General features: G+C 49.0%; 2 protein-coding genes and 1 long non-coding RNA gene across 7 annotated transcripts in view; 2 read left to right on the top strand and 1 right to left on the bottom strand.

Annotated features, from left to right (window-relative positions):
• Positions 1–4,407, top strand: part of ccdc102a (coiled-coil domain containing 102A) — a 35,603-nt gene extending 31,196 nt beyond the window's left edge. For 2 of the 3 annotated variants that reach the window (XM_033035940.1, XM_033035938.1), the window contains one exon: positions 3,539–3,929. In XM_033035940.1, the coding sequence (XP_032891831.1) occupies positions 3,539–3,659 (121 nt within the window). In that variant the 3' untranslated portion in view covers positions 3,660–3,929. Of the gene's footprint in view, positions 1–3,538; positions 3,930–4,178 lie in introns of those variants that run through there. The other variant, XM_033035939.1, reaches the window with a different exon arrangement.
• LOC116982638 lies at positions 1,016–18,590 on the bottom strand. The gene is made up of 3 exons (XR_004414509.1): positions 18,576–18,590; positions 7,991–7,996; positions 1,016–1,350 (listed from the first exon to the last, which is right to left on the bottom strand). It is a non-coding gene; the product is annotated as an uncharacterized LOC116982638 (long non-coding RNA).
• Positions 13,521–25,244, top strand: part of dok4 (docking protein 4) — a 28,570-nt gene continuing 16,846 nt past the window's right edge. The window contains exons 1-3 of one of the 3 annotated variants that reach the window (XM_033035941.1): positions 13,521–14,162; positions 22,605–22,802; positions 23,812–23,919. In XM_033035941.1, the coding sequence (XP_032891832.1) occupies positions 22,737–22,802; positions 23,812–23,919 (174 nt within the window). In that variant the 5' untranslated portion in view covers positions 13,521–14,162; positions 22,605–22,736. The remainder of the gene's footprint in view (positions 14,163–22,604; positions 22,803–23,811; positions 23,920–25,244) is intronic. The other 2 variants (XM_033035942.1, XM_033035943.1) reach the window with 2 other exon arrangements.

Below are 25,244 nucleotides of genomic sequence, written 5' to 3' on the forward strand. Positions count from 1 at the left end.
ATTATGAAGTGTTTCGAGAAACTAGTCCTGCATCACATGAGAACCAGCCTACCTCCCTCCTTCGACCCACATCAGTTTGCCTACAGAGATAACAGATCCACTGAGGACGCCATCGCCATAGCAACTCACACCGCACTGAGCCATTTGGAACATCGGGAAAGCTACGTGAGGATGTTATTCATTGATTATCGCTCAGCATTCAATACAATCATTCCGGACATTTTAATCAGCAAACTGCTTGACCTAGGCCTCTCGTCCCCATCTGCACATGGATCAAAGACTTTCTCACAAACCGCCCACAGAGAGTTAAAACCGGCCCCCACATCTCCTCCTCCATCACACTAAGCACTGGTGCACCTCAAGGCTGTGTGCTGAGTCCACTCCTTTACTCCCTATACACCTATGACTGCACACCCGCCCACCTGTCTAACACCATTATTAAATTTGCCAACGACACAACTGTCGTCGGGCTCATCTCAGGGGGGGGAGGGGACAAGTCAGCATACAGGGACGAGATACAGCAACAAGATGAACAAGTGGTGTTCAGTAAATAACCTGACACTGAACACAACCAAGACAAAGGAGCTAATACTGGACTTCAGGAGGAAACGGGACGCAGACCCAGCCCCGCTCTGCATAAATGGGGCATGTGTGGAAAGGATGCAGACTTTCAAATTCCTAGGAGCCCTCATATCCGAGGACCTCTCCTGGTCGGCCAACACCACTGCAACCGTCAAGAGAGCACAACAGAAACTCCACTTCCTGAGAGTGCTCAGGAGGCACAACACCAAGAAGAAGCCTTCTACTGGGCGACCATCGAGAGTCTACTGACATATTGCAGGTCAGTGTGGTATGCAGGCTGCTCTGCTGCAGACAAGAAAGGGCTCCAGAGAGTGGTAAAAACAGCAGAGAGAATCACTGGCTGCCCACTGCCCTCTCTGGAGGATATTGCCACCTCGCGCTACCTCAGCAGAGCCACTAAAATCGTCAAAGACTCCACACACCCCGGTCACCACCTTTTTGAACTGTTGCCCTCTGGCAGGCGTTACAGGTCAGCCAAAACACGCACCTCCAGACTTGGAGACAGTTTCTTCCCCAAAGCAATCTTCACACTTAACATGAAAAAACACTGAGTATTATTCATGCTGCACTCTTCCATGCTGCTACTCACCTTGAACTTTTACTATCACCATGTACAGTACTGATTACTTACTTATTTTAATACCTAGTTTTTAACATTGTTTTTAAATTGTGTCCTGTGTTTTTATGTTTGTATATTATGCACCAAAGGAGTGGCAACAACAATTTTGTTGTATGCAGTGCTTACAACGACAAATAAAGGCATTTCATCTACCCAATCTATTCATCTCATGATTTAATACAACTGTATAAGATCACCCCTCATTCTCCTACACTTCAAGGAATAGAGACCCAGCCTACTCAACCTCTTCATATAGCTCAGACACTTGAGTCCTGGCAACATCTTCGTAAATTTTCTCTGTACCTTTCCAGCTTGACAACAACTTTCCTACAACATGGTGCCCAGAACTGAACACAATACCCAAAATACAGTCTCACCAACATCTTAAGATAACCAACGTGACCTCCCAACTTTTATACTCAATGCCCTGATGAAGACCAATGAGCCAAAAGCCTTTCAGACCACCCTATCCACCTGTAACTCCATCTTCAAGGAACTATGTACCTGCTCTCCGAGATCCCTCTGCTCTACATCACTCCCCAGAGCCCTACCATACACTGTCCTAAAATGCAACACATTTCTCTGTATTAAATTCCATCAACCATTCCTCAGCCTACCTGGCCAAACGATCAAGATCCTGCTGCAATTTTTCACAACCATCTTCACTATCTGAAAAACCACCCACTTTTATATCATCTGCAAACTTGCTAATCTTGCCATGTAAGTTCTCATCCAAATCATTGATATAGATGACAAACAGTAACGGCCCAGCACCGAACCATGAGGCACACCACTAGTCATAGGCCCCAGTCTGAGAAGCAACCTTCCGCCATCACCCTCTGCTTCCTTCCATGGTCAATTTTCTATCCATTCAGCTATCTCTGCTTGTGATCTAACCCTCTCGAGCAGCCTACCATGTGGAATCTTGATGAATGCTTTGCTGAAGTCCATTTATGCAAAATTTACAGCTCTGCCCTCATCAACCTTTTCGGTCACATCTTGAAAATGTCCAATCAGATTCGTGAGACACGGCCTCCCACGTACAAAACCGTGCTGACTATTGTCTTGTGATGCTATATGGGTGGAACTAAGAAATAAAAAGAGGATGACTATCATACAGGAAAGAGATGGAATGTTATGCTGCATGCTTCATGTAGGACATGTGTTTTCCTGGGTGACTATCCGACAAAGTTACATAAAGTAATCCCTTCTTCACAACCCCCCCCCCCCCCCCCCCCCCCAATCCAGATCCTTTATTCATTGGCAGCCCCCTGTGCCAGGTCCCCCTTTCAGATTCAGATTGAACTTTCATTGTCATTGTCAGTGTACAGTACAGAGACAACGAAATGCAGTTAGCATCTCCCTGGAAGAGCGACAAAGAATATGATTTCAATAAATAAATAAATCTACTTACATGCATACAGTCATAGTGTTTTTCCTGTGGGAGGAGTGTCGGGGGGGGGGGGGGAGGGGAGGGTGATTGGCAATCACCGAGGTACATTGTTGAGTAGTGTGACAGCCGCAGGGAAGAAGCTGTTCCTGGACCTGCTGGTCCGGCAACGGAGAGACCTGTAGCGCCTCCCGGATGGTAGGAAGGTAAACAGTCCATGGTTGGGTGAGAGCAGTCCTTGGCGATGCTGAGCGCCCTTCGCAGACAATGCTTGCTTTGGACAGACTCAATGGAGGGGAGCGAGGAACCGGTGATGCGTTGGGCAATTTTCACCACCCTCTGCAGTGCTTTCCCGTCGGAGACAGAGCAGTTGCCATACCATACTGTGATACAGTTGGTAAGGATGCTCTCGATGGTGCAGCGGTAGAAGTTCACCAGAATCTGAGGAGACAGATGGACCTTCTTCAGTCTCCTCAGGAAGAAGAAGCGCTGGTGAGCCTTCTTGACCAGAGTTGAGGTATTGCGGGTCCAAGAGAGGTCATCGGAGATGTTGACCCCCAGGAACCTGAAGCTGGAAACACGTTCCACCTCCGTCCCGTTGATGTGGATGGGGGTGTGCGTGCCGCCCCTAGACTTCCTGAAGTCTACAATGAGCTTCTTGGAGTTAAGGGCCAGGTTATTGTCAGCCTTTTTTCTTGGCGACGCGGCCCGTCCACCTCGGCCTATCCACCTCGACTCAACTTCGAGATCCCAACCGCAACCCGACCCCACCCTATGTTCAACCTCGTCCTCATAGCGATGACCCGACACTGTCCTCGACCCAATCTCGATAGACTCTGACCCCGAGGACTTCCACCTTGCACTGCGGTGGCTTTTCCATAGGACGCGGTGCTCTGTAGGAGACTTCTGTACGGTTCAGCCTTCACCATGTTTTCTCTGTCACACAGGTTGAGGAGGCAACAGACAGTCTTTGGGAAAAGAAGCTCTTGTTTTGAACCAGATGATCCCAATGAGACTGGCAGCGACTTTGATGATGACCCCGAGTTGTTGCAGCTGCAGATCCCTTGAGCAAGCAATTGGAAGGTTGGTGGACCAGAGGGAGGAAATCTCTCCAGAATGTCAGCTACTACATTGCCAGCAGCAGGCCAAGAGGTGGTTTGGGGCTTTATGAAACAGGAGTTTCCGAAACTATTCCTATAACATAATTCTCTAAAAATAACTCTCACCGCCTTCATTAATGGACTTTGTATCCTTTCAAAATATATTTATGCATATAACTGATCGCTGTACACTATATTTACATGAATTTTCTATTATAAACCCGAGTACTTAGAGTTTGGGGTGGAGTATTTGTTGTTTTTTCTATGCTTCATCTATATGATGAGACTGCAAATGTGTCACCAGCTTCTGATTTTGGGAGATCATCAGGGGGTAAGCAGAGTGCCCATCTCCTCGACTATCTCCTCAATTCTTGCCTTTCTTGTCTGTAAGCAGGACTAGTCGGCATCTCAAGAAATGGTGGATTTAAGCGGTGATCAAAATTATCGATGGTTTTCATAACATAAGTAAGAAATGTTGATTTCACAGGAAGGAGGATTGGCAAACGGAGGAAACAAATATCTGCTCATTGGCAAGAGAGCCCATACTGAGATGAAGAGAATTCAGCAATTCTGTGCCTTGAAGGGAAGTGGATGCAGTTTCAATAGAAGTTTTCACCAAAAAATTGGATAAACGTTTGATGCGAAAATAATTGCAGGATGAATTACCAGACCTGGATGACATATCTCATATTTTTAAAGAAAGCATCATCAATGGAGTTCCTTAGTGCAGTGTACTTGGATCCTTGGCCCAAACATCTTCAACTGCTTGTACACACAAAATTCTGGAGTAACTCAGCAGGACAGCCAGCATCTCTGGAGAGAAGAAATGGGTGACGGTTCGGGTTGAGACCCTTCTACAGACTTGACCCAAAACGTCACCCATTTCTTCTCTCCAGAGATGCTGCCTGTCCCACTGAGTTACTCCAGCATCTTGTGTCTACCTTCGATTTAAACCAGCATCTGCAGTTCTTTCCTACACATCTTCAACTGCTTCATCCTTTCTATCATAAGACCAGAAGTGGGAAAGTTTATCGGTGCTGGCACATTGTCCAGTTCTATTCACTGCCACAAAGGAACCAATGTGTCTGGGTGCAGCAAGTCTGAGACGACTTGAATCTGATCTGATAGAAGTATATAAAATGATGAGAGGTGGAGATAGTCAGAATCTTTTTCTCAGGGTGGAAATGCCCAACACCACAATTATAAGATGAGAGGAGGAAAGTGTAATGGAGATGTGCGGTGCAAATTGTTTAACACAGAGCGTGGTGGGGGCCTGGAATGCATTGCCGAGGTGGTGGTGGAGGCAGATATGATAATGGCATTTAAGAGGCTTTTAGATAGGCACACGGAAGTGAGATCTGGTTTGCCACAAGCATTGTGGGCTGAAGAGCCCCCTTCCTGTGCTGTGCTCTATGTTCTAACGTGTATTAGTGGCAAATACATCTGCATCCCTAAGGTTCCAAACATGAGTTTCTTCAGTAAGAGATTTCAATCACAACCTTGACTTTCAGTGACTTTATCGCCGCCTGGTTCCCTCATCAACATTCACGGGGTCAAATTAACCAGACATTCTTGGGGTCCAAGTCTATAGCTCCTTGAAAGTGGCAACACAAGTAGGTAGATTGGTAAAGAAGGTTTATGGTATGCTTGCCTTTGTCATTTAGGGCATTGAGTATAAAGGCCAGGAAGTCATAGAAGCTTTATAGAAACATAGCAAATAGGTGCAGGAGTAGGCCATTCGGCCCTTCGAGCATGCACCGCCATTCAATATGATCATGGCTGATCATCCAACTCAGTATCCTGTACCTGCCTTCTCTCCATACCCCCTGATCCCTTTAGCCACAAGGGCCACATCTAACGCCTATAAAACATTGCTTAGGCTGCATTTGCATATTGTGTGCAGGTGTGGTCGGCATGTTACCAAAGGATGCAAACGAGATTTGTCAGAATGCTGCCTGACCCGCTGAGTTACTCCTGCATTTTGTCTCTATCTTCACTTGCTCCTACTGCTGTGAGGCCGTAACATCTTCAGGTAATGACCAGTAGAGCTTTCACATTTGGGCAGTAGGGCATGGTCACTTTGGTGGCATCATTGGGTAATGACTGGGAGAGTGCTACATTTTAGTGGACATGGGGAAGGTTGTATCTTGATTGTAGTGTGTTTACTATCTGCTGTCTGAGTGACTGACGTCAACTCATGGTTTCTGATCTGTGCTTGATTTACTGCATCTAATTTAGTTGAGATTGTAAACATCTAAGCTCAGGAGTACAACACATCAGTTATTTTCGTATTACTCAACACACTACCTTAATAGCCCTGGTGAGGTTTATTACTGACAAGACAAAATCTGTAAACAAAAATAATTGAATTACAATTTCACAGGTGAATAAATGAAATGGAAGATACAGTATGTTCATGGTTTAATGCATAATCTAATACCTGCACTTACTCAGTCCTGTCCAAGCAGGCTGGTACTGTTAGAAATCCTCCTCTTTCCCTGATAGACTGTTTCCTTTTATTTCGCATCAGGAGACATGAGAAGGACACCCACAGACAGAGTGTGTGTATTGGCCAAGAACCTGCAGGGAAGCAATTCCGATGCCCTCAGGGACACTTTTTTTAGACTTTAATGGTACAACGCGGAAACAGGCCCTTCGGCCCACTGTGTCCACGCCATCAACGATCACCCTGTACACTAACACTATCCTACGCACTAGGGTGAATTTTACTGACACCAATTAACATACAAAACCTTTAAATCTTTGGAGTGTGGGAGGAATCTCATGTGGTGACAGGGAGAACATACAAACTACCTACAGACAGCACCCATAGTCAGGATCATACTCTGGTCTCTAGCACCGTAACGTAGTAACTTCACCGCTGCATCACTGTGACTGCCCTGTCAAGCTCTCCGGTGCCAACAGCACAGGCGGCACCGTGGCACAGCGGTATATTCGCTGCCTTACAGGACCAGAGACCAGAGTTCGATTCCGATTACGAGTGCTGCCTATATGAAGTTTGTATGTTCTCCCTGTTCCCGCATGTGTTTCCTCCAGGCGTCCTGGTTTCCTCCCACACTCCAAGACATGTAGGTTTGTAGGTTAATTGACCTGTAAATTATCCCAGTGTGCAGTGGGATAAATAGCGTGAACGGTTGGTGCAGTCTCAATAGACAATAGGAGCAGGAGTAGGCCATTTGGCCCTTCGAGCCAGCACCGCCATTCAATGTGATCATGGCTGATCATCCCCAATCAGTACCCCCGTTCCTGCCTTCCCCCCATATCCCCTGACTCTGCTATTTTTAAGAACCCTATCCAGCTCTCTGGAAAGCATCCAGAGAACCTGCCTCCACCACCATCTGAGGCAGAGAATTCCACAGGCACACCACTCTCTGTGAGAAAATGTGTTTCCTCGTCTCTGTTCTAAATGGCTTACTCCTTATTCTTAAACTGTGGCCCCTGGTTCTGGACTCCCCCAACATCGGGAACATGTTTCCTGCCTCTAGCGTGTCCAAACCCGTAACAATCTTATATGTTTCAATGAAATATCCTCTCTTCCTTCTAAACTCCAGAGTGTACAAGCCCAGCTGCGTCATTCTCTCAGCGTATGACAGTCCCGCCATCCCGGGAATTAACCTTGTAAACCTACGCTGCACTCCCTCAATAGCAAGAATGTCCTTTCTCAAATTAGGGGACCAAAACTGCACGCAATACTCCAGGTGTGGTCTCACTAGGGCTCTGTACAACTGCAGAAGGACCACTTTGCTACTATATTCGATTCCTCTTGTTATAAAGGCCAACATGCCATTCGCTTTCTTCACTGCCTGCTGTACCTGCATGCTTACTTTCATAGACTGCTGTACAAGGACCACCAGATCCCGTTGTACTTCCCCTTTTCCCAACTTGACGCTATTTAGATAGTAATCTGCCTTCCTGTTTGTGCTACCAAAGTGGATAACCTCACATTTATCCGCATTAAACTTCATCTGCCATGCATCTGCCCACTCCCCCAATCTCAGTTGGTCAAATGGGCCTATTTCCACGCTGTATCTCCAAACTAAAAAAAACTAAACTAAGCTTCGCTGGATTGGGTTGAGAAAGTGCTGAGGGCCTGCTGTATTTCAGATCGCATCCATCACCATGACAGTCAAACCCACATCAGAACACCGTCGAAAGCATTTTATCAGGGTGCATCACAGCATAGTTTGGGAACAGCTCCAGCCAAGACTGCTAGAAATTGCAGAGTGCAGCCCAGTCCATCACGCAAACCAACCTCCCTTCCATTGACCCCATCAACACTTCACGCTGCCTCTTCAAGGTCACCAGCATTATCAAGGTCCAATCTTACCCCAGTCACTCAGGCTCAGTTTCTTCTGTTGTGAGGCAACAGAACTGTCCTCTCACCAACTAGAGAGTGGTCCTGACCTCTATACCTTATTTGAGACCTTTGAATTATCTTTACTGAACTTTATCTTGCACAAAACGTGATACCCTTTATCCTGTACACTGGACGGCTTGATTGTGATCATGTATGGTCTTTCCGCTGGCTGGGATAGCACAGTAAAAAACCTTTAATCGTACCTCGGTACAAGTAACAATAATAAACTAAACTAGATCAGATGAATACACCTCTCATCTACCTGACTCTTGAGTGTTCCTGGGTAGTATGACAAAACAGAAACCATCTTCCAGTGGAGAGCAGTCTGTCTATTGGCAGAGTCATGGTTCACAGATGGCATTTATCTGCTCTAGTAACAGCTCTCAATAATTAGCTTCCAGGTAATAGTGCAACACTTGTGGTTGGCCTTAGTTTTCACAGAAGCACCAAGATCTTGCATGACTGGGCTTCTGACTGAGTTGCAACGAGATCCATCAGCCAGTGTAAAACAATGCTTGCCGGACTTTACCGCAGGACGTACACACCATCCAGAGTGGGTGATGAACGGATGGCATGAACTGTGGAAGAACGGAACTGGACGTATCACCGCTTCTGCTCACCCTTTGCGTTCAGTCAGGAAGACTGGGCAACACTGTCCATCTATCCATCTCCATGTGTGCATCCCCACGGACAATCTCTGATTGCACAATTATAACAACACAATCTACCTCCAAGTGTGCAATCCCACTGACAACATACCATCCATCTCCGAGTGCCACAACCTCTCCATGCTGGCTGGCTTACTGACAACACTCTCCATCTCTGAGTATACACCAACCAACAACACACTGTCCTCTGAGATTTTATGATGATGTTGCCATTACTTGAGGGCCAAAGTTAAAGGGAAATGTTTGGCTGCAGGAGGTTATAAATTATAGAGTTGTATAAATTCATGAGCGGGATAGGGTGAATGCAGTCTTTTTCCCAGGGTCAGGGAATCAAGAACCAGAGAGCGGGTTTTGAGAGGGGAAAGATTTATTGGGATATAGTGAGTGGCAACTTTTTCCACACACAGGGTGATGGGCAAATGGAACAAACTGCCAGACGCAAGTACAACAACAACAACATTCAGCAGACATTTGGACAAGTACATGGAATGGAATGGTTTAGAGGGATATGGGCCAAGCGTGGATTAATGGGACTAACTTCAATGGAACATCTTGGTCAGCATGGGTGAGATGGGCAGAAGAACCTTTCTTTGTACTGTATATCTGAGTGCAGACTTACTGACAATACACTCCATCGCTGTGCATCCACCATGACAACGCACTATCAACAATACAGCCAAGAAAGCACACCAATGTCTCTACTTCCTCAGAAGACTAAGAACATTTGGTATGTCACCAATGACACTAGCAATTTATATTGATGCACCATGGGGATGCATTGCAGTTTGATATGGCAACAGCTCTACCCTAGGCTGCAAGGCCTGTGTCCACCACACAAAGCAGCCTCCTTTCCCCCTCCCCAGCATTGACTCCATCGACTTGAGGTAGCATGGTGCAGTACATACCCCAAACAGCATCAATCATGCTAAAGTAGATATACCCTGTAGTTGGGAGCTTCAAGTTCCTTGGCATTAATTGGACATATTCCTTCCACCTCAGAGCTTGGGTCTGATCCCATCACTTACCCCTGTTGGGTTTTCATTACCTTTCCCCCCCATCGCTTCTCCCTTTCTGATACAGAACGGTCAGTCCTCAGCAGGGACCTTACCTTTGCACCCCTATACCCATACCCCATCAAGTTCCAAGCCTATCACGATATTGAGCCCTTCTTCCGTCGCCTTCACCACTGGGTCTCTTTCTCTGGTGAGCAGTCCTTGTCCCCCGGTGACGTTCCCTTCTCCTGTCTCTAACATTCTTCCCCCTCACGGATCCCCCCCACCCTCCCTGGACCTTTTTATTTCCAACTGCTGGTGCGACATCAACCATTTTGACTTCTCCACTTCTCTTACCTACTCCAATCTCACCTGCTCTGACGGCTCAGTCCTCTGGTCAATCATCAATAATCGCAACATTATTATCAAACCCGCTGACAAAGGAGGTGGCATTGTGGTCTGACAAGCTGACCTCTACCATGCTGAGGCCAGGCACCAGCTCTCGGACGCCTCATACCTACCCCTCAACTATGACCTCGCAGATGAACATCAGGCCAGCAATCCCAGACTGTTACCGATTGCATCATGTCTGGCGATCTCCCCTCCACAGCCTCCAACCTTATAGTCCCTGAGCTCTGCACTGTCTGCAAAATCCACAAACAGGCCAACCATGGTAGACACATTTTTCTGTGTGCTCCGGCCCCACAGAGCTCATCTCCAAATACCTTAATCCCCCCGTATTCAGTCCACTCTGACCGACATCTAAGGCACCTCGCGCGCCCTTCAACTCTTCAATAACTTTCAATTTCTTTACCATGGACGTTCATTCCCTTCACATCTCTACATGGGCAATGCCAAGCATAGACTCAGCGACCATTTTGTCAAATGCGCACGCAGTCCACCAAGGCCTGCTGCATCTCTCGGTTGCTAACTATTTTATCTCCCCTTCCCATTCGCATACTGATCTTTCTGACATGGATCTCCTCCATTACCAGAGTGAGGCCACACACAAAATGGAGGAATAGCATCTAATATTCCGCTAATATTCCGTTTACAACCTGACGGTATGAACATTGAATTCTCCTATTTGAAGTACCAACCTACTAACAAACCCCCATTTTCTTCCGCCCTCTCTTCCCTGTACCCCACCTGGATTTGCACCCCCTTCCCCATCCACCTATATTACTCCTCTGGCCTTACAATTTGAACCTCTTCTATCCGTAATTCACACCTATTGACTTCTTCTGTGGCCTTTGCCAAACCAGCTGCCTTTCAAAGAAACTCCCTCATCCGTATTCATCTGACACATTGTTTTTCCCGGGGTTTGTCCTGTCCATCCTATCTTCCAGCTTTCTTCACCCTCCCAATCTATTTGAAGAAATGTCCTGACACGAAACATAACCTATTCAAGTTTTCCAGAGAGGCTGCTGGACCAGCTCGGTTATTCCAGAACATTGTGTCTTTTATTATAAACCAACATCTGCAGGTTCTTTGTTGTCTACAAAGATACAACGATTTATGTCAAGGCTGCTGTAAGCTCTCTTGCCTGTCTCAATTACTATGGATTGTTTTCAGCAGGCTCTGAGGATTTACTACCTTAATGCATTTCAACAGCAACAACACCACTTCCTTCTTAATCTCAAACTGCCTGAGCATATTAGTATTTCCCGCACACTGTCCTCCATGTCCTCCTCCTTGGTGATATGGATGCAAACTATATGTTTAGTACCTTGCCGACAACCTTTGGCTCCAAGCATAAATTCCCTCCATAGAACATACATACAGCACAGGAACAGGCCCTTTGGCCCGCCATGTCTGTGTCGAAGGTAGACAAAAATGCTGGAGAAACTCAGTGGGTAAGGCAGCATCTATGGAGCGAAGGAACAGGCGATGTTTCGGGTTGAGACGTCGACCATGCTGAGTTTCTCCAGCATTTTTGTCTACCTTTCGATTTTTCCAGCATCTGCAGTTCTTTCTTAAACAAATGCCTGTGCCGAACATCATGTCAGGATAAAGTGATCTCACCTGCCTGCACAAGAACAATTTCCCTCCATTCCCATTCATGTGCCTCTCAAACACCATGAGACTCTAAATTCATCTGATTTACTTGATTCAGGATAGGATTTACTCCCATTAGGAAGATATTTGGCTAATTAGGGAACAGTCAGCATAGCTTTGTGCATGGCAGGTCATGTTTTACTAATTTAATTGAGTTTATTGAGGAGGTAACCTGGGTGATTGATGAGGGTGGGGTGGTGGATGTTGCCTACATGGATTTTAGTGAGGCATCCGATAAAGTCCCCCATGGTGAAATGATCCAGAAGATTAAGATGCAAGGGATTCACAGTGATTGGTTGTATGGATTCAGAACTGGCTTACTGATAGCTAATGTTATCCCACTTTTTAAGAAAGGCATTAGAGAGAGAATTATAGACCAGTTAGCCTGACATTGGTGGTGGAGAAGATGCTGGAGTCAATTATAAAATATGAAATTGCGGCACATTTGGATAGCAGTAACAGGATCGGTGCAAGTCATGGATTTACGAAGGGGAAATCATACTTGACTAATCTTCTGGAATTTTTTGAGGATGTAACTAGGAAAATGGACAAGGGAGAACCAGTGGATGTAGTGTACTTGGACTTTCATAAAGCATTTGATAAGGTCGCACATAGGAGATTAGTGGGCAGAATGAGAGCACATGGTATTGGGGGTAGGGTACTGACATGGATAAAAAATTAGTTGGCAGACAGGAAACAAAGAGTAGGGCATAACGGGTTCTTTTCAGAAATGGCAGGCAGTGACTAGTGGGGTACCGCAAGGCTCGGTGCTGGGACCGAAGCTATTTACAATATACATTAACGATTTAGATGAAGGGATTAAAAGTAACATTAGCAAATTTGCAGATGACACAAAGCTGGGTGACAGTGTGAACTGTGAGTTGGATGCTATGAGCAAGCAGGGTGACTTGGACAGGTTGGGTGAGCGGGCAGACGCATGGCAGATGCAGTTTAATGTGGTTACATGTGAGGTTATCCACTTTGGTGGCAAAAACAGGAAGGCACATTCTCTGAATGGTGTCAAGTTGGGAAAAAGGGAAGTACAACGAGATCTGGGGGTCCTTGTGCATCAGTCACTGAAAGTAAGCATGCAGGTACAGCAGGCAGTAAAGAAAGTGAATGGCATGTTGGCCTTCATAACAAGAGGCGTTGAATAGAAGAGCAAAGAGGTCCTTCTGCAGTTGTACAAGGCCGTAATGAGACCACACCTGGAGTATTGTGCGCAGTTTTGGACTCCAAATTTGAGGAAGGACATTCTTGCTATTGAGGGAGTGCAGCGTAGGTTCAGGAGATTAATTCCCGGGATGACGGGACTTTCATATGTTTATAGAATGGAGCGGCTGGGCTTGTATACTCTGGAGTTTAGAAGGATGATTATTGAAACATATAGGATTATTAAGGGTTTGGACACGCTAGAGGCAGGAAACATGTTCCAGATGTTGGGGAGTCCAGAACCAGGGGCCACAGTTTAAGAATGAGGGGTAAGCCATTTAGAACGGAGATGAGGAAACACTTTTTCACGCAGAGGGTTGTGAATCTGTGGCATTCTCTGCCTCGGAAGGCAGTGGAGGCCAATTCTCTGGATGCTTTCAAGAGAGTTAGATAGAGCTCTTACAGATAGCGGAGTCAGGGGATAGAGTGAGAAGGCAGGAACGTGGTACTGATCACATTGAATGGCGGTGCTGGCTCGAAGGGCCGAATGGCCTACTCCTGCTCCTATTGTCTATTGTGAGGAAGGCCCCGGTGACGACGAGTGTCATTGTGAACAAGTCTGGGCCCCCGATGATCTGTGCTTCTCAGACACTGTCTGGCTTCACCCTTAGTTGCGCCGTCTGCTCCTGGGGGTGCGTGACAGCAACAGCACCGATTGCTGTCAGTGCTGCAGCCAGTTGCTCAGCTATGTTGGTTTTCCTTGCAGTGCTGAGAGCGAGGGCCCTGGGGAGTGCTATGTGTGCTGAGCCTGCTCACTGGTTGAGCAAGGAGCCTGCGGTCACTCGCTGCTCCTCCCAGTCTCTCGCTGCTCCTGATCAGGTGACTGCTGATTGCAGGGGGGGGGGGCTCTCCGGTCACCACGACTGTCCACAAACACGGAGGCACCGGCGTTCCCAGGGATTATGTTAATGAGCTGCATTCTCATGTCAGCCTGAGGTACTTGTGCGGGGAGACGACGAGGAGGAGGAGGAGGACTTGCTGTCAGGATCTGAGTGCGTGCCTGCCCGCCCGCAGAGTGTAAATATAGATCCGTGCGCGGAGGGAGGCGCTGGCTGCTATCAGCTCACCGGCAGTGGTTGACCCTGGGAGCGGCTCATCTGACAAGCCTGACCTGTGCACCGGGAACAAGGAAGGAAGGGGGAGGAGGTGCTGCTACCGGTGAGGTAAGTGCTGCGGGACTTGCAAGCGGGTTTTAATCTGTCAGCGAGGGAGTAAGCACAGGCTGCAAATGTTTCCGATTCTGAGCTCGGCATTTCATAGCCTGTCACAGGTTCTACCTCCAGCACAAATACCAGACTGATGATGAACACCATGTGGGCAGAGACCCTGTCACACCCTGTGCCAGGCTCACAGCTGGAACCCTACCCGAGAGAGCCACCACCATGCCGAGAACCATCTCCACCAAATGTAATCCTGCCAGGACCCACATTCCCCAACTGAAGACCCACCCAGTGCCCAGAACCACATACTTTACATAAATTACCAGCCAGTGCCCAGAGCCACACCTTCTGAGTAACCCTGACCAGACCCATATCCTCCACCTACATAACCATGCCGTGTCCAGACCCATATTTTCTGCTTGTAACCCCGCCCTTTGCCCAGAACCACATCCTCAGGCTGTAACTGTGCCTGAAATCAATTCCTAGCCCTATGACCCCACCCAGTGTCCAGAACCACTTCCCCCTTCTATAACCCAGACTGATGCCCAAACACACACCCTTTCATCTGTAACTACATCTAGTGCCCTCAAACAGTCCTCCACCTTTAATCCTGCCTGGAGCCACATTTTCTGTCAGTAACCCCCATGAATATATACAAATATCACTGTACCTTAATTGGTACACGTGACAATAAAAGACATTTGAAACCTTTGGTGCCCGGAACCAAATAGAATATACAACAGTACACATAAAACAAAGAGCTGGGGGAATTCAGTGGGCCAGGTAGCATCTGTGGAGGGGATAGGCAAATGTATTTCAGGTCAGGACCCTTGTTCAGACACTGGAGTAGGGGAGAGAAAGCTGGAAAAGAGAGGTAGGTATGGGACAAAAGCTGGCAAGTGATAGTTGACTACAGACGAGAGAGATGTAGTTGGCAGGTGGATTGAGTAAGTGACGAAGGGGAGAGGTGAAAAGGACACAACCCGGTATTACGCGAAGGGCCGAATGGCCTACTCCTGCACCTATTTTCTATGAAAGAGGAGTGAAATGTAAAGCCAGAGGGAGATATTGGTGGATGAGGCCAGTGGGGAGGAGAAAGTGTGGGAGATGAACAGGAATTGTGGAAAGGTGGAATGGGAAAGGAGCCTGTGGAGGAAGAGAAAGGAACAGGGTAATTGGGCCGGTGGGAGACAGTGGATGAAATGCATGTGCACCAGCAAGGGGGGGGGGGGGGGGGGGGGGGGGGGGGGGGGGGGGGGGGGGGGGGGGGTGGGGGGGGGGGGGGGTGGGGGGGGGCGGAGGTGGGGAGAAGGAATATTGCTTGAGTTTGGAGAAAGTTTAATGTTCATACCATTGGGTTAGAAGCTTCCCAAGTCAAATATGAGATGTTTTTCTTTCAGTCTGTATGTGACCGCACTCTGGCAATGGAGGAGGCTAAGTACAGGAAGGTCGGTAAGGGAATGGGTTGGGGAGTTAAAATGCATAGCAACCATTGGATGCACCAGCAGGCCTGGACGGACAGAGCGCAAGTGTTCGGTGAAACGGTTGCCTAGTCTACGCTTCATCATGACAGTGTGAAGGAGGCCACTTCAGGAATACCTAATCCAGTAGATGAGATTGAAAGTCGTGCACGTGAACCTCTGTCTCATCTGGAAAGGCTGCTGGGGTACCTGGAGAGAGGAGGGGCAGGGACAAGTATTACCTCTCCTGTGGCTGCAAAGATAAATGGTTGGGGATGGGGTGGGTTGGGTGGGAATTGATGAGTGAACCAAGGAGTTAAAATCCTACAGTGCTGAAATAGGACCTTCGATCCAACTTGCCCATGCCCATCAATATGCCCTATTTAAACTAGTCCCATTTACCAGCCATTGGCCCATAACCCTCTAAATCTTTTCTGTCAATGTACCTATCCAAAAGTACTTTACATGGTGTTATTATACCTGCCTCAATTTCCTCCACTGGCAGTTTGTTCCACACACCCACAGTGTGAAAAAGTTATAGCTTGGGTTCCTATTCAATCTTTCTACTCTTACTTAAACCTGTGCCTTTTAGTTCTTAACTGTCCTACCCTGGGGAAAAGACTGTGCATTTACCCTTCTATTCCCATCTCTAAGATTGCCCTCAGCTGGAGATCCAAAAACTAAAGTCCCTGCCTGTCTAAGATCTCCCGGTACTTCAGGCCCTCGTGTTGTGATGCAACCATGTAAATCTTCTCTGCACCCTCTCTAGCTTATGGCATTGTTGCTCTGGCAGGGTGCCCAAAACTCAACACAATACTCCAAGTGTAACCACACCAATGTCTTGTACAACTGTAACATAACACCTAACTTCTATGCTCAATTCCTGGACTGATGAAGCCAATGTGTCAAAAGCCTCCTTCACAGCCCTATTTACCTGTGACACCACGTTTTAGTGAACTATATACATAGAACATGTACATACTTGTACTCCTGGATCCATCTGCTCTACACTACTACCCAGGGCCCTAACGTTCACCGTGAAGCAAGAATTTAATTGTCCTACACAGGGACACATGACAATAAACTAACTTGAACTTGAACTTGAAGGTGCTGCCTTCGTTTGACTTTCCAAAATACAACGTCACACTTGCCTGATTTGAGCACTTTTGCCATTCTTCCCGCTCATCAAAATTGTAATTCTTCATAACCATCTTCACTATTTACAACACCAATATTTTAGTGTCATCTGCACACTTAGTAATCATGTCTTGTAATCCTCATCCTAATCATAGATATAGAAATGGGCTGAGCACCACCAGCCACAGGCCTCCAGTCCAAATAACCTTTCACCACCACCCTCTGCTTTGTACCCATGAAGCCAATTCTGTGTGCAATTAGCTAGCTCTCCTGGTATCCCATGTAATTTAACTTTTCAGAGAAGCTGACCATGCAGAACCTTATTGAAGGCCTACAAAATTGCTGGAGGAACTCAGCGGGTGCAGCAGCATCTATGGAGCGAAGGAAATAGGCGACGTTTCGGGCCGAAACCCTTAATTATTATTGAAGGCCTTGTTGAATTCCATATAGACCACATCTATGGAACTTGCCCTCATCAACCTTCTTGGTTACTTCTTCAAAAAAACTCAAATTCGTGAGGCATGATGTCTCACACACAAATCCATGCCAACTATCCCTAATCAACCCGTCTTTCCAAATGCATATATATCTTATTCCCCAGAATCATCTCCAGTAACCTGCATACCACAGATGTTAGGCTCACTGATCTGAAGTTCCCAAGTTTTTCTTTGTACCCCCTCTAAAATAGACGCAATGAAACTCACCAGGACACCAGTGAAACTAGTACAACGACTAGGGTGGGAGAGGAACGGAGAGAGAGGGAATGCAAGGGTTACTTGAACTTGGAGAAATCAATATTCGTACCGCTGGGGTGTAAGCTGCCCAAGTGAAATATGAGGTGCTGTTCTTCCAAATTTGCGTTTGGCCTCACTCTGACAATGGAGGAGGCCTAGGGCAGAAATGTCAGTGTGGGGATGGGAAAGGTAGTTTGCCCTCTCCCTTGTCTGCTACTCTGCATATTGACTGAGGAGAGCTCTTGGCACTATAACGTATCCCGTTTATTTTGGGAAATCTGAAATATCCTGGCATATTTGTTCCTCCAATTCTCTAAAGCTGAAGCCATGTTCTCTCTTAGCCAAGTTTATTTAATGGCTATAACGACCCAGTCGCTGTACTATTCATCCGACTTACCTGTCAGGCCTCGGGTATTGAAATAAATGCAACTTAATCAAACTGTCTTTCATCGCTCCCTGCTGTGCTCCTGCCTATACTGCCCACTGAAGTTTCGACCTATATGTTGCCTATATGTTCTCCAGGGATGCTGCCTGACTTGCTGAGTTACTCGAGCATTTTGTGTCTATCCCAAGTTATACACCCATTCCGTCTCTCCAGGGATGCTGCCTGTCCCCCGCTGAGTTACTCCAACATTCTGTGTCTGTGTTCGATTTAAACCAGCATCTGCAGTTCTTTCCTACACATTCTCAACCCAATACCCTGACTGTTGAAGTCTCCTTGACCACTCTATCTACCTGTAATGCCATTTTGAATGAGCTGTATACCTGCACGCTTACATCCCTCTGCTCAACGACACTCCCCAAGGCCTGGCCATTCACCATGAATGTCCTGTCCTGGTTAGGCTTCCCAAAATGCAACACCTCAGGGCGGCACGGTGCCTTATAGTGCCAGAGACCCCTGTTCGATCCTGACCACAGGTGCTGTTTGTACGGAGTTTGTACGTTCTCCCCGTGACCTGCATGGGTTTTCGCCGGGTGCTCTGGTTTCTTCCTACACTCCAAAGACATACATTAGGTTAATTGACTTTGGTAAAATTGTAAATTGTCCCGAGTATGTAGGATAGTGTTGGTCATAGAGTGAATACAGTGTGGAAACAGGCCTTCCGACCCAACTCGCCCACACCGCCCAACAATATCCCAGCTACATTAGTAGGATAGTAATAGTGTATGGGACTCACTGGTGGGCGCGGACTCAGTGGGCCGAAGGGCTCTATGTCTAAACTAAACTAATAAATCTCTCACTTATCTGCATTAAACTCCATTAACCATTTTTCAGCCATTTGACCAAATGATCAAGATTCTGCTATAATTTTTGATAGCCATTTTCACGATCTTTGCTATCACCCACGTTAGTGTCATCTGCACAATTATTAATCATGCCTTCTACAATCTCATCCAAATCTATATTACTAAAAGTGTTCTTGACCGGTTTTGGCTTTCTGTGCTGCGATTTCCGAGAGTACATCGCCACCTACGGCCGTCATTTTTGGCCACCTCGCTCAGGGCCCCCCTCCGCCGCATGTGTGCCGAGGATTTTTCCCGTCGATGAAAATTGACAGAGATATTAATGTTTTTACAAAATTCCCCATTCTCTCTGCTGCCCCTGCTGGAGGGAGGGGGAGGGACAATAAAACCAGGAAGTGGTGTGCCTCAATCAGTCTCTGCAAGTGGTGTGCCTCAATCAGTCTCTGCAAGTGGTGTGCCTCAATCAGTCTCTGCAAGTGGTGTGCCTCAATCAGAGCTCTGAATGACACTGACAAATGTCTACAGCACTGTGAGTACCCTTAATTTGGTTTGAAAATGAAAATATGGTTAGAGGTAAAAAAGCACTGCCTGCAAATGGTTATTTGGGTTTGGGTTGAAGTAAAAAGGCACTCTCTCTTCCCCCCCCCCCCCCCCTCTCCTCTCCCTCCTCTCCCCCCTCCCCCTCTCCCCCCCCCCCCCCCCTCCCCTCCCCCTTCCCCCTCCCTCTCCCCTCCCCCTCTCCCCTCCCCCCCCTCCCTCCCTCTCCTCTCCCCCCTCCCTTCCTCTCCCCCTCCCTCTCCCCCCTCCCTCTCCTCTCCCCCCTCCCTCTCCTCTCCCCCCTCCCTCTCCTCTCCCCCCTCCCTCTCCTCTCCCCCCCCTCCCTCTCCTCTCCCCCCCTCCCTCTCCCCTCCCCCCCTCTCCCCCTCCCTCTCCTCTCCCTCGCCCTCCTCCTCTCCCCCTCCCTCTCCTCTCCCCTCTCCCTCTCCTCTCTCCCTCCCTCTCCTCTCCCCCCCCTCCCTCTCCTCTCCCCCCCTCCCTCTCCTCTCCCCCCCCTCCCTCTCCTCTCCCCCCCCTCCATTTCCTCTCCCCCCCTCCCTTTCCTCTCCCCCCCCTCCCTCTCCTCTCCCCCCCTCCCTCTCCTCTCCCTCTCCCCCCCTCCCTCTCCTCTCCCCCCCTCCCTCTCCTCTCCCCCCTCCCTCTCCTCTCCCCCCCTCCCTCTCCTCTCCCCCCTCCCTCTCCTCTCCCCCCCCTCCCTCTCTCTCCCCCCCTCCCTCTCCTCTCCCCCCCTCCCTCTCCTCTCCTCCCCCCCTGCCCTCTCCTCTAACCCCCCTCCCTCTCCTCTCCCCCCCCTCCCTCTCCCCCCCTCCCTCTCCTCCCTCTCCTCTCCCCTCCCCCCTCTCCCCTCCCTCTCCTCTCCCCCCCTCCCCTCTCCCCCCTCCCTCTCCTCTCCCCTCCCTCTCTTTCTCCCCCTCCCTCTCCTCTCCCCTCCCTCTCCTCTCCCCTCCCTCTCCTCTCCCCTCCCTCTCCTCTCCCCCCCTCCCCCCCCTCCCCCCCCTCCCCTCTCCCTCTCCCCTCCCTCTCCTCTCCCCTCCCTCTCCTCTCCCCCCCCCTCTCCTCTCCCCCCTCTCCTCTCCCCCCCTCTCCCCCCCCTCTCCTCTCCCCCCCTCTCCTCTCCCCCCCTCTCCTCTCCCCCCCTCTCCTCTCCCCCCCTTCCCTCTCCTCCCCCTCCCTCTCCTCTTTCCCTCTCTCCCTCTCCTCTGCCCTCTCCTCTTATCCTCTCCTCCGTCCCTCTCTCTCTCCTTCTCCTCTCTTCCTTTCGGTCCTTCTCCCTCTCCCCCCTCCCCTCTCTCTCCCCCCCTCTCCTCCTCTCCCCCCTCTTCCTCTCGCCCCACCTCTCCTCTCCCCCACCTCGTCCTCTCCCCCCCTCGCCTCCTCCCCCCTCCCTCTCCTCTCCTAGGACTCTCCTCGTCGCCCCCTCCCTCGTCCTCATCCCCCCCTCCCTCTGCTCGTCCCGATCGCCCACCCTCCCTCTCCCTCTCCCCCCGCTCCCTCTCTCTCTCCCCCCCCTCCCCTCTCCTCTCCTCTCCCCCCCTCCCTCCAAGTCTCCTCTCGCACCCCTCATCCATCGTCATCGCCTCCCTCTCCTCTCTCCCCCCTCTCCTCCTCGCCCCCTCTCCCTCTCCCCCTCTCCTCTCCAGCGACCCCGCCCTCTCCTCTCTCTCCCCCCTCCCTCCTCTCCTCGTCCCGCCCCCCCCTCTCTCCCCCCCCCTCCCCTCTCCCCCTCCCCCGCCCCTCCCCTCTCCTCCTCCCCCCCTCCCCTCTCCCCCCCCCCCTCTCCTCTCCCCCCCCTCCCTCCTCCCCCCCCCCCTCCATCTCCTCTCCCCCCCCCTCCCCTCTCCTCCCTCCCCTCCCCTCCCCCCCCTCTCTCTCTCCCCTCTTTTTTCTCCCCCTCCTCCCCCCCCACCATCCCTTCCCTTTAAACCCCCTCCCCTCCACACACCCCTACCCCTTCCCTCCACCTCTCCTCTCCCCTCTCACACCCTCTCTCTACCTCCCCCCCTCCCCCTCTCTCTCTCCCACCCTCTCTCGCTCTCTCTCTCTCTCCCCCCTCTTCCCCTCCATTAGCATGAGTGTGGGGGAGGGGTAGTTAGTGTGTGACGCTGCATGCCACCTCCCCCCCCCCCCCTCCCCCCACAACCGCACGTTGGGGGAACAGACCCAACGGGTCTGCACTTGGTCTAGTAATTAATATAAACCATATAAGCAATAGACCCTGAGGAACACCACTAGTCACAGTCTGAAAAACAACCTTCCACCATTTCCCTCTGATTCCTTCCAATCCGCTAGCTCTCCTGGATCCCATGCGATCCAACCTTGTAGAGCAGCCTACAATGCGAACATCAAAATCATTTCAAATGGCTTGCCGAAGTCCATATAGACAATGTCTACGGTTTTGCCCTCATCAACCTTTTTGGTTATTTCTTCAAAAAACCCAATCAGATTCATGATCTTCCATGTACAATACCATGCTGACTATCCCTAATCTGCTCTTGTTTATCCAAATGCATATATATCTTATCCTCAGAATCTTTTCCATTAACTTGCCCACCACAGATGTTAGGCCTACTGGTTTATAGTTCAAAGAGAGATTACTTGCATAGAACAGTACAACACAGGAATAGGCTCTTCAGCCTACAATGTCTGTGCCGAATGAGATCTCCTTTGCCTGCAAGTGATCTTTCTCCACCCATCCCTACATCTCCACGGTGGAGGCACATGCAGTTACGTTATGCAAATGGGATTTGTAATGGCGCAGGGGAATATGTCTAATGTGAGTAAATGGGATGAGCATAGTTGGCAGGAATGTAATGTACTGCTGATGGGCTCATTTCAGTGCAGTACATTTGTGTGATTAAATCATTTGTTCTCTGTTTCCCTGTGATTTGCTGAGCAGCTATTGTTCAGTCCCAGTAATGTGATTGCCCCTCTTTTGTTCCATTGTTCAACCCTTAAAACCTCATTTGATGAGTCTTCAAGCATATCATCTCTTCTCTATTCACTAAAGATAAGGGGAAGGCCAGTTCAGTGAGATTAACATAAATTTTGCCAACCTATGAATTCTTCACCACAGAAATCTTAGTCGGCATGGACGTTGGGGCGAAGGACCTGTTTCCCAGCTGTATGACTCTATGAATCTCTAAGACTATTGTTGATAGGGTGAATTTCATGCTGGAGCTTCAAAATCCCTCCAGCTTCTGGGAGGGTGGGAATTGGTTGGAGTTGTAAGGCACACTTGGAGAACTCTGCAGTCGGTCAGTGTGAAGAATTCTAGTCCTTTGTCTGTTAACCTACTTTGCTTTGTTGAATAGCTGGCTGCTGGGCAACGATGGAGGTTGTGTGGAGATGGTAGCACACACACTGAGCACGTGGCGAAGAGACCAACAAGCGGAGACTAAGCAGAAAAATCGCAGAGCCAATGTGTTGCAAGACTCGCCCTCAGAATGGCTTCCAATTTCAATGACATTGTGAAACAGGGGTATGTGAGGATGAGGAGCAGAAAGCTGGGGGTAAGTGTGACATCGTTGGGCATTATTGTCCCATTGAAACCCACAGTGCCAAGCACAACAACCTCAGAGTAGACGGGTTACAGTGGGAGTGAGAGGGAAGATGGAGCCGAGGGATGGGAATGGTGGCTGAGGGCAAGCGTGGGATCAGCTGCTCTCTCTTTCTCTCCCTCTCCAAAAATATGCCCATCGATCTCTTCCTCACACGCAACCTGCTGTCTTCTCCCTGTTGCCCGTGGCACAAGCATACAAGCCCAATGCTATGCCAGTCTTTGCCAACGCCCTCAGCGGTTCCCTTCTGTCTGAAGCTTTGCAACATTCAGCCTCCAGGGAGAGAGGTCCACAGGCATCACAGTTAGAGGTTGCTCCATGCTGAATTAGATCTCAAGATCAGCGCTGAGAATACATTATCCATTCTTCTGCCCGAACTCCACGCTTCCTGAGCGCTCAACGCCCAGAGGCCTGTTGGTCTTCAGTAATATTCTCGGTGTCTAAAAATCCACAGCATGGTTATTGTCATCATAGAATCACTCGGGACCAGGCAACAGCATACCTTGGCCCTCCTCGTCCCGGCACAGGCAGCACTCTTTCTTCAGGTACAAACTTCGCTCCACCCTCCAGATGCAGAAAATGCTGCTTATTCAGATAGAAGCAGTGCCGCTCACTTGTGTACAGGCGCATTGCTCGACTGAGTACAGGTAGTGTATCTCCCTTGGATACAGGTGGTGCATATCCCTGGGATGCCAGCAGTACTTCTCCCTCGGGTAGAGGTGACCCATATGACTCTGGATACAGGCCACATGTCTGCCAGAATACAGACGACACACTTCACTCTGGGTACAAGCAATGCATATAGAGGGTGTGATAGCAGGGTGAACTAGCTGGAAATGCTTGGCAAGGTGCATGTTGTTCTTGTCTTTGGGTGGGACTTCAGAGAGAGTGGTGCTAGGGCTCCTCAAACATATTCCATTCAGAACTGCAGCAAAATCTCAATGTTTTGCCCACGTTTCAGATCTACCGAAGATGCTGGCTCGTCTTCAAGAAATCTTCCAGCAAAGGACCCCGGAGATTGGAGAAGTATTCAGATGAGAAATCAGCCAACCTCAAAGGGACTCCCAAGGTAAATTGTTGAGCCCAGTGTTAGTTGTGGATGGGATCCTGTGACGACCTGCCCTTCCCCTCCATCACTCACACCCGCTGCCACCATCATCTGCCATTCACACCTTCGGTCACTCTCCCCTTCAGAGGTGAACAACTCACTCCCTCTGTTGCACACTCTCTTTGTCGTTCACTCCCGTGGTCACTCTCGCCCTCAGTCATCTACTCTCTTTATCACTCCAACCATTTGTCACCTACTCCCTCTGTCAGACACCACCTCTAACACTCGCATTAATTCACTCACTTGCTTGGTCACTCACAGCCTGTCATGCAATCTGTCTGTCTGTCATTCGTTCCTTCGACAATTCACAATCTCTGTTAGTCTCTTGCTTGGATATTCACACCCTACGCCACCGCACTCTCTGCCAATCACTCCTTCTGTCACGCTGCTCATTCATCACTCACTTGCTCCATCACTCCCACTCTCACACACCTCCAATGCTCCTTACACCCATTACCACTCACTCCCTTTGTCAGTTTCTCCCTCCATCACTCACACCCTATGCCACACACCCCCTCCATCACTCATTGAGTCATACAGTGTGGAAACAGACCCTTTGGCCCAACGTGCCCAGACCAGCAGACATGTGCCAGCTACACTAGTCCAATCTGCCTGCATTTGTCCCATATCCCTCTAAATGTGTCCAATCCATGTACCTTTCTAAATGTTTCTTATACGTTACGATAGTACCTGTGTCAACTACCCCCTCGGGCAACTCTTTCCATACACCTACCACCCTTTACATGAAAAAGTTACCCCTCGGGTTCCTATTAAATCTTTCCCCCCTCACTTTAAACCTATGTCCCCTGGTCCTCGATTCCCCTACTATGAGCAAAAATCTCTGTGCATCTACCCGATCTATTCCTCTCGTGAATTTGTAAACCTCTATAAGATCACCCCTCATCCTCCTGCGCTCCAGGGAATAGAGTCCTAGCCTGCTCAATGTGTTCCTGTAGCTCTGCAACCTTTCCAGCTTGACAATACCTTTCCTATAACATGGTGCCCCAAACTGAACACCATACTCTAAATGCACCCTCACCAACGTCTTATACAATTGCAACATGAACTCCCAACCTATTCCCAATGCTCTGGCTGATGAAGGCCAGACCAGCCTATTTACCTGTGATGTCGCTGTCAACGAACTATGTACGTTACTCCCAGATCCCTCTGCTCTCCAACACTCCTCAGAGCTCCACCGTTCACTGAGTAGGTCCTCCACTGACTCGTACTGTCACTCATTCCTTCTGTCACTCGCTCCCTCTTTCAACAACTCCCTTTTTCACTCA

Source organism: Amblyraja radiata, chromosome 17, assembly GCF_010909765.2.
Source record: "Amblyraja radiata isolate CabotCenter1 chromosome 17, sAmbRad1.1.pri, whole genome shotgun sequence".
Lineage (NCBI taxonomy): Eukaryota > Metazoa > Chordata > Chondrichthyes > Rajiformes > Rajidae > Amblyraja > Amblyraja radiata.